Here is a 9,261-nt window from a genome sequence, read left to right as displayed (position 1 = left end):
ATTGTTATTATTGTTCTTGTGATTAGAATTAGCGCATAGAGATTAGGTGGGTGCGAAAGTGTAGCTGATATATTTGTTCGAATTGGCTACGAAAGTCAAACAAGAATAAAGAAGACTTATGTATAAGACGTCTTGCTATGCACAAATGAATTTATCAGCAGAACACCAGGCACCAGATGAGCCCTGTCGCACTGCGGCACTTGTTTTTTGATGTCGCCAGGCATGCTGTCTAGTTTCCACTACTCGCGACCTGTTTTGTGCAACTATGGTAGCGAGACTCATTCAGAGAGGATGCCATCACTGGAAGCAGAGGTAGACGAGGATGGAGATTTCATTGTAGTGCGCAAGGACCAACAGACAACAAATCGAAAAAAGGGATACGTAGTGATAGGTGAATTCTCTTAATAAAACGTCACCTACTAGAGGCTAATAATCACGATTGCTAATTAGTTGCGATAGAATAATGATAATTCCTATGTGAATTAAACCCCCCCCCCCCTAGTAATCTAATCAGGAGTGTATCAATATTGATACACTCCTGATCTAATGATAGTTATCATTACGATACCGTGTTTTATGAATATGTTGTTTCATATCTGCAGAGCATTCCATGGCCACACCTCTTCAACATGTTGGATTACAGGTAATTCAGTATATTGGATTACAGGTAAATTTCCTGGCTGTTTTATGTCTTCAGCTGTGATTCAAATTCAAGTTTCACAATGTGTCTAGGTTCGTTGTAAGCACAGTTAAGATGTGTCTTGAAGCCTGATATATTGTGTTGGTGTGAGCACACATTTGGCATTATCAGAAGTTATAATCTCATCAGAAGATATTATCTCAGAATTACGTGGTGTCCACAGGTGTGGCGAGGAGCCTTGCTACTTGCTGACTACGTGATGGCAAAACCGGACATGTTCGCTGGCCGCGTCGCTATAGAGCTTGGTGCTGGGACAGGACTCGTGTCTATCGTGCTCGCCATGGTGGCCAAGATGGTTTTCTGCACAGGTAGGGGTGGTGACACTTGTTGGACAACGACCAACGATGCAAGGTCTTGGGTTTTTGTGACTAGGATCAGGACCTCCGTGGAATCTTCTCTTAACCAGATTCTTATTCATCACTGTGCGTTGTTTTATAAGTGACACACTGCTGACATGGTATATCACATGCTGCATCATGTATATATGTGGAGTAAATAAACACATTTGTATCAAAATTTGTAAATAAGCACAATTTGTGATCACTTACTCCTGATATATATGTATATATGTATTATGTATAGGTATATATATATACACATATATATATATATAGGTATATATATATATGAGTCTGTGTGCGTGCGTGCGTGCGTACGTGCGTGCGTGCGTACGTGCGTGCGTGTAGGCGTGTGGCTGTGTGGCAAGTTGTTTGACTGTCGTCATTGTACAATCCAGTTATTTCAGTGTCAGTATTGATTGATATAGATTATATATAGAGATATATATATATTGATATAGTTGGGATGGATTGTTGCTAACAGATACTGGTGAGGAGGTGCTTCGATTATGTCAGAGGAACATCGTGCGCAATTCGCAGCTGGTGCCACAAGAGAATCGCGTTGCTGTAAAAGAGCTCAACTGGCAAGAAGAGGTTGCGTCGAAAGGTGTGTGAATTCTATACCAACTTTGTAGGGCCTAGACAAAAATCAAACTTCGGCTATTTCATCAAACTGTAAGTGCTAGTCAATCCTTTACGCGGTGCATGCACTCGTGGCTTCTGGAGTAGGCCGTCGGTTTGGAGAGGAAGTTGGACAAGCGCTAGCAGTGAGGGCTTCTGAGGGTATACCCAAAAAAAACTTAATAATCTGGGAACTTAGGTCGGCAATACGTTTCAATGTTTCTGGCTCTATTCTGGCTATTGACGCCCTCTGAATTGCGGAAATTGAATCAACGTGAAGTCACGTCTTCACGTTTTTCTTCTCGCTTGCCAGTATTGATTCTGGGATCGGGTGAGCTGCGGCGTGGGGGGCATAGCCTCTTGACCTGACCTGACCTTGACCTAGTCGTAATGATGTCAACCGTAATATCTTCACCCGCCTGTGATTTCATAGCCGCAGAGTCTGCCGAGGTTGGCCCGTTTTTCTGGAGTCGGGAGGAGATTGCGCAGCTCTACAGAGCCGACGTGATACTCGCCGCTGATGGTAAATTACGCTCGCGTTACTATTTAATGATTATTCGAATTTCATGTTTATTTTCACTGCAGCGGCTGTACGTGGTACAGTACAACGTGTGCATATATATATATATATACGATACGAGTTGTAATATGTACGATATACGATATATATGTAGAAATGGAGAGGGAAGAGAGACGGAAGAGAGAACGGTGTGCCTACATCCCCGTTGGGGAGGCCCAGCCACTCGTAAAGGACAAAATCAGTAACAGAACTAAACGAAAACATCCCCTAACTTCAGACAGTCATAGGTTCCCTACCTGCGATGTATGTTTAGCCCCCCTCCCCACCCGCGTACATGTAACACTGCCACGTTAGGCCCCCTATCTCGCCTGTCGGGAACCTTTTCCCCTGTGTCGGGCACTCTTTGCTGCCTCCTCTGTCACTGGTGCCCCGTTCTCTTCAGTCGTGTACGACGATGACCTGACCGATGCGTTTTTCAAGACGGCGTACGACTTGATGAGCTGCCTGCCTTCGAAAACCGTTCTCATCTCTGTCGAAAAACGGTAACTATCCGATCCAACGCAGCCAGCATGCTAACTGAGCAAAATAACACGCCCCACGCGGGCAATTGAAATCTGCGTGGGTTGTGAGCGCAGTGAGTATGATGATTTACTACTGCCACACACTATGCTGCACTAGTTTAGACGCCCTGTGAGTAGGATTCTAAGCATGCACATTTGCTTTTGAACTGTTTCATCGGTAATGATCGATAGCTATCAATTTGTGTCGAAAAGGTTCTCATGAACTTATTCGCACACGCGACCATGTTTGCGCGTAAACTCTGCGTGTAATGGCTTTTCCCTGTCTTCATCTAGTCTGAACTTCACGCTGTCTAATCTGGAGGTGGGGTCGCCCGCCTACCAGCACTTTCAAACATGTCTGGAAGAGCTGTCCCACTACGCCACCGACACGGTATCTTTCAGCGTCGACCAAGTGCCAACCGACTTTCCACAGATTTTTTCGTACGACAGAGTGAAGTTTCTGGTGAGCCGCTAGCCTATTAAGATCCTATCCTATTAATTTAGATTAGTTTAAGTTAGATAGCATAAACTTTGACGATGTTGAAAACAGTCTTTGAATATTGTCGTTTCGAGTGAAATCGCCGCTATAACGCCATGGTTGGGGTCAATAAAATTCGATGACGTGAGATGTTGCGTCGTACGCTAATAGCGGGGTAGTTTCTAGTTTAAAAATTGAATTACCGAGTGAAAGGATGAGAATAGGAGCATGATCGCATTATATTCGATTATGCGTTATTTCGGGGGCGCGTTATAGATTGGTTCTACTGCTGTTGTGGGTTAACTTATTTATACGGTATTTATTAAGGGTAATTATTGAGTTTAGTGCCATAGTTTTTACCTGGGTTTTTTCATAAAGCTGTATGGCCAAGCCATTTTAATTGGGCCACAAAGCGGCGCTATTGACTGCCTGAGCATTCGTTTACGGGCTTTTTGTTTGTGACTGCAAACCGAACCATTGTGTTCCGAGGTCGTGTATGGTGGTGATTGGAGTGTTCAGCTGATGTCATTCGTTACGTGTACTCTCGGAAACATGGGATAAGCGGCATTCTGTGTGGGGGCATGGAAGAGTATGAATATCGTTTTTTCTAAATCTTTCTGCTTATCTTGTTACACAGGAGCTGTGGAAGGTTACGTCCCATCACAGGGCCGAAGGAGCCTGCAAATAGAAAACTTCGCACTTATCTTTGCCACATGTGCGTGTGCGTATGTGTGCGTGTAAATAATATCAGGAGTGAATAATAATAGAGTGAATAATAATAGATTTATCATACTAATACCTGATAATATCATTGGTTATGGTGAGCCAGAGAAAAAAAACACAAGTTACTAAGATTATTAAAAAGTGAAAAGATATAGTTATTTATTTAAAGTTGGTTAGTATGTAAACATTGCATATGGTGTACGACTTGCCTTTGACACTAGGCGAATCAAAGTGCAATTTCGTAAAAGGGGGCATGATTAGATTGCTTGCGTCGTCAAGCCTTTTTGGCATTCATACCAACATTTATAATTCTCAGATTACATCTGAATCGAATACATACAAAGGCACAGTTTAGGTTGACTATAACCCACCTAAGCCTACCTTCACTATCACATATATGACTGTGACAGTGGCAGCCGTTTTATAACACATTAAAAGAACGTAATATACGTTTAAGTCACCAGTGCTATACGGATAATGTTGTTATAACAATTTTGTTGGAGTGGTGCAGTTGTAACCCATTCACGATAATCCATGGCCTCGGCCAATTCATCATTAAATATCATATAACATAAAAATCATTACGTTAAAATTAGAATCCTCGTCCACGCGATTTTCTACTTACTACATTGGTAAAGACGATGTATTGGCACCAAAATGTTATCCTTTCTTACATAATGTTCACGTGTTTAAACGGCATCCTCGGTCCAACAAGACGTCGCTACGTACAAGCCGAACTTACTACTTCCTAATTCCCGCCATTATACAACGTTGTGGCTGGGGGTGGGCACCAGTCAGACTGACCATATCACTCCGATTTCGGAAGATGTTTTTGGGTAGAGCTGGACAATGACCCAGCATAATGTCACGTCAATTTGACAGCTAGTAATGGTTGTCAGTCTTCTCCTCCCGCCGCACTGCCGTGCCCATGATGTGGATGCTGGTGGTGTCGGGGTCCGTCTTGAGAGCGGTTCGCCTGCTGCCGCCACCGTTGTTATTGTTCAGGTAGGGTGAGACACTCGTCGACGGTATATTGGCAACGACTGCAATGCGCATTCAATTCATGGTCACGGAGGCTCGAAAAATAAACTCAATGTGACAGTATGGGCTGTGGATTCGCCCATGTATGAGAACGTGCGTGTCTTTTGCCGCGCCCGCGGCTAAAATGTAAATCATTGTACTTATTTCTAAAATTTATATATATATATAAACTAAATATATGCTGTATTATAAATGCCTAGTGCATAGATAAAAATCTTGGATATCGAATTATTTCGACGAGAGAGAGAGAGAGAGAGAGACAGGCAGATAGACAGACAAACAAACAGGCAGAAAAGAGAGAGAGAGAGAGAGAGAGAGAGAGAGAGAGAGATATAGATAGATAGATAGATAGCAGTGGCGTAGACACTAGACAGGTCCTCAGTTGTGGGGGGATGATTTCCCTGTTACTTTCATCACAAAGTATACGAAGAATGTGTGTGCGTAGCGCACGCCGCGAGCGCCTTAGCGTGAAGCCCTTAACGAGGGGGGGGGTCCAGGAGCCCGCCTTAAGGAAAGCTCTTGGAGTTTAGCAATTTAGAACCTTCAAGATGGCCGTTTTTGAGGAAGTTGAAAAAAAATTGAAATTGTAAGTGCAATATTTGTGATTCTAGGGTTATTTTTTCTTTGGCTCCAGAGTTTAATAACATGTAGCACCGCCCCCGCGCACACGACACACAACACACAACACACACACAGCCACCCACACAACTAAGCACTGGTAATCATCTGCCCTCTGAATTTGATGAAACATATTTTAGCTGAGAACGCGATATACAAAATCGGGAATATACTTCCGGTCGGGTCTCAGCACCCCCATCCCCCACCCCCCAAAAAAGTGTGATAAAGATTGAATTTTTCCCATTCATTCCCCGTGAAAATTCGATATCCCAATTCTCAATAGGTCTATTCTAATTTTGAATGAAGCAGGGATTTAAATTTCGTGAGCAGTGATAAGATGTGATTTGGGGATTTTGAAAAAAAAATCGTATATGGGGAATGCGCCCAAAATTAACCGTCCTAGTTTCAGTAAAATAATGTCTTTCTTGGAACGAGTTACAGACATTTTACAGTAGATGTATGTCCCTTTCCATTTGTGTAATAATACATTAGGAGAGAATGAATAGCGTTGACGGATTTGTAGATAAATGTTCAGTATTTATTGTCTGTAAAATATGAATTTTCCCCATTTTCCTCCTGAAAGTAGGTGGGGGGATGATTGTAAACGCTATCCCCCACCTCAGTAAGTGGGGGGATATATCCCCCCCCCGCGATCTACGCCCCTGATAGATAGATAGATAGAGAGAGAGAGAGAGATAGATAGATAGAGAGAGCGATTTCATACCTCTGTGTTGCCTACGTATTGTGAGGCCTTTGCCTCGTTCGCTCGCCGTCTGGTATATGACCATCGGGTTGATGTGCTGACTCTCCAGCGTTTTAATGTCCTGCCTCCCGTCCTCTTGATCTGCTCAACAATAAGCAAAAACTATGGCAGAGTGCTGATGGAGGAATAAAGTGTACGGCGGGAAGTGACCGTATATTCTAGCGTTAACGTAAAAGTCGCGGTTTCTGCCTGGCGTAATGCGTGATTGCCTTTTAGAAATTACTGTTAAGCTAAAAACGCCTAACCCCTTGCTGTGAATTTCTCTATGCTCCGATTTTTTTAAACATTCGGATTCTTAAGAAATCTCTTGGTTTTCAGCTTGCTTTAGTAATGTAATCGACAAATTTCAGTGAGGATTCAGAAGGAGAATCGAAGAGAGTAATCGGGAAAAGGGTCAAAATGGTTCATGTGAACTGAGATTTGGGATACCCAATCATGAGCTTTCTTTGGGCGTTTTCATCGGAGACTCACTCGCCTGTCTTCGTTACAAGTTTCAAGTGCAGTCAGGTGCTTTCAGTTCAATTTCAGTATGGGACCTTAATCACTAGTACAGACCATAATAGACCGTAACCTAAGTAAACTTGTATAAATACGGCTGGTGATAGAGTTGGATATAAACTTGCCATCGGGACTATTTGCAGATAGGTGTATATATATAATGACAGATATTTATAATATGCTCGTGTTGCACAGACTTGCCTTTGGTCAGTGGTGGCGATAGTGGACAGCTATATGTTTAACATTTTCTGCTGGTGGTGGAAAGAGACTTACCACTGGCGCTGGTGTTGGATAGAGATTTTCCAGCGCGGTTGTTGTTCAGGTCTCCTTTGCTGAGAGGCTGCAGGATCGGACGTGGCTGGCGGCGGGGGATCGAACTGTTCCTCGACACCTGGCGTCAGTCAACGCACAAGCGCAACGTCAGTAACAAGTCAGCGAGTCGTTCCTATATGTGCGACGACATTCCTTTTACGATATTCTATTTTGATACGAAACCTATTGGTTTTTTTCACGCTGTGGTAATCGCACTTAGGCGTGTCACTGTCGTTAAGTGTCGTATCTGTATCACCAGTTGTAAGAGAATCTAGTTTGTTTGCGAATACGAAAGGCACCGCAATACCTATATAGCACTCAAGCATTCCTATTTAAGTTCAACTCATACTTAGTAAATTGCTACATAATAATCTCTTTACTCCATACAAAATCGATGGCGCCAAAATCTTGTTCCATTGCGTTGCAACGCGTTTAGCAAGTGCTTTTGAAAAACTCGAAATGTATTTTGACAGAAATTGAGTAGCCATCGATCAAGAGAAGGGCTTCATCTTCGATGCACGTCGTAAGTTCTAAGTCCTAGTAAAGCTCTGCGGAGCAGGCACACTACGGTAGGCCTCAAGTGCCACGGCGTACGTTTTCACATTGAAACATTACACATACGCACACGCCCGCACGCGCGTACACCCACAGACACACACGGTATTCTACACATGTTTGCACGGGTAAATGTCCCGATCTGAGGTCATGCACGCGGAAACTTGGAGTAGAACATGTAACGGCAGAACTGTCACATCATTGCAGCCTCTACACAACGTAACGGGGGTCTCATGATGCCGAATCAAGTTCTAGAATTCGTGTTATTAGAGGCACATAGATGGCGCACATTCCTCCCGTCCAATGAATACATGCAGAAACGAATACGCAACTGAAACAGCGACCACCGACAGAGCTTATACATGCAACAAGCCAAAACACGACAGATAGACACGTATAGTGAGTGCTACACACGCAAATCATTGTAAGGCATATATATATATATATATATAGATATAGATATAAATATATAGATGTATACGTTTATATATATATATATATATATATATACATATAAAGAGCGAGAGAGGGAAGAAATAGATGTATAGTCGCTCCCTTCCACGCAGTGCTTGTTTTACTAGTTCGCGGACTACAACGTATGGCGGTATGCTTAGACACAACGGCTCTTACTCCACAGCTCAGCAGGACTCTCTGGAGCAATTTGGTTAAACAACTCAGAGAGGGAAAAGCAATATGAAGACGGGGGCCGACACAGTCGCCGCATGCCACCTTCCACCTGGTACTACCAGTATCGGAGTTTCGCCCACATTCATTACAATAAACACTAAACTCACAAGCACCATGACGAAACGATCGATAGTTAGGGGAACGTCNGTCGTTGTGTGTGTGTGTGTGTGTGTGTGTGTGTGTGTGTGTGTGTGTGTGTGTGTGTGTGTGTGTGTGTGTGTGTGTGTGTGTGTGTGTGTGTGTGTGTGTGTGTGTGTGTGTGTGTGTGTGTGTGTGTGTGTGAACCCTATTAATTCTGAGTGACCTTGACCCAAGGTCAAGGTCACAGGGTCATTAAGTAGATATCGAACACTGATCTCTATAGAGCTACACTTCATCCGCAGGATAAGTAGAGAACTAACGCTGGGTCATAGCAGAAGGACCGTACCATTGCTAATTATATAACGCGGGGCGGGGGTTCCAGGTGGTATTTCCAGGCGTGTTGTGTGTGCCAGAGTGTGTTCTGATATCGATCTATTTCACTGCGCTGTAGAATAGCGTTCTGATATCACAGGTGTAGTGATCACGTGTGCGGAGGATTCGCACTCTCCGAGTGCCTTCTTTCTAGTTATTCCTGCGTTTGCTCTTTCGCCCTCTCCTCGCCCTTTTTTCTGTGCTTTCCAGTCATCTCTCTACCCTTAGTCCACCCTCCTCTCTGTCTCTTCCTTTTCCATTAGTCCTCTCTTGCCCCTTTTCGCCACATCCTTCATACGCGCGCGCGGGCGTACCCACGGAGGCATACGCTCTTTCTAGCATTCTCTCTCTCCCCCCCCCTCTCTCTCTCTCTCTCTCTCCCCCCTCTCTCGCT

The 9,261-nt window shown here is 43.8% G+C and overlaps 1 protein-coding gene and 1 long non-coding RNA gene across 4 annotated transcripts in view; one reads left to right on the top strand and one right to left on the bottom strand.

The window, feature by feature from the left end:
• LOC106819294 (methyltransferase-like protein 22) overlaps positions 1-4,407 on the top strand; it is a 5,259-nt gene extending 852 nt beyond the window's left edge. For 2 of the 3 annotated variants that reach the window (XM_014823938.1, XM_014823940.1), the window contains exons 2-9: positions 221-391; positions 603-643; positions 864-1,008; positions 1,523-1,645; positions 2,093-2,182; positions 2,622-2,721; positions 3,034-3,202; positions 3,855-4,407. In XM_014823938.1, the coding sequence (XP_014679424.1) occupies positions 221-391; positions 603-643; positions 864-1,008; positions 1,523-1,645; positions 2,093-2,182; positions 2,622-2,721; positions 3,034-3,202; positions 3,855-3,905 (890 nt within the window). In that variant the 3' untranslated portion in view covers positions 3,906-4,407. The remainder of the gene's footprint in view (positions 1-220; positions 392-602; positions 644-863; positions 1,009-1,522; positions 1,646-2,092; positions 2,183-2,621; positions 2,722-3,033; positions 3,203-3,854) is intronic. The other variant, XM_014823941.1, reaches the window with a different exon arrangement.
• On the bottom strand, positions 4,075-7,803 carry LOC106819295. The gene is made up of 3 exons (XR_001395393.1): positions 7,134-7,803; positions 6,324-6,443; positions 4,075-4,983 (listed from the first exon to the last, which is right to left on the bottom strand). It is a non-coding gene; the product is annotated as an uncharacterized LOC106819295 (long non-coding RNA).
• Positions 7,804-9,261: the final 1,458 nt, after the last annotated feature.

The sequence above is a fragment of the Priapulus caudatus genome, unplaced genomic scaffold (genome assembly GCF_000485595.1).
Source record: "Priapulus caudatus unplaced genomic scaffold, Priapulus_caudatus-5.0.1 Scaffold3119, whole genome shotgun sequence".
Classification (NCBI taxonomy): domain Eukaryota; kingdom Metazoa; phylum Priapulida; class Priapulimorpha; order Priapulimorphida; family Priapulidae; genus Priapulus; species Priapulus caudatus.
Note: the sequence above shows the minus strand (reverse complement) of the source record. Positions and strands in the feature narration are given on the sequence as shown.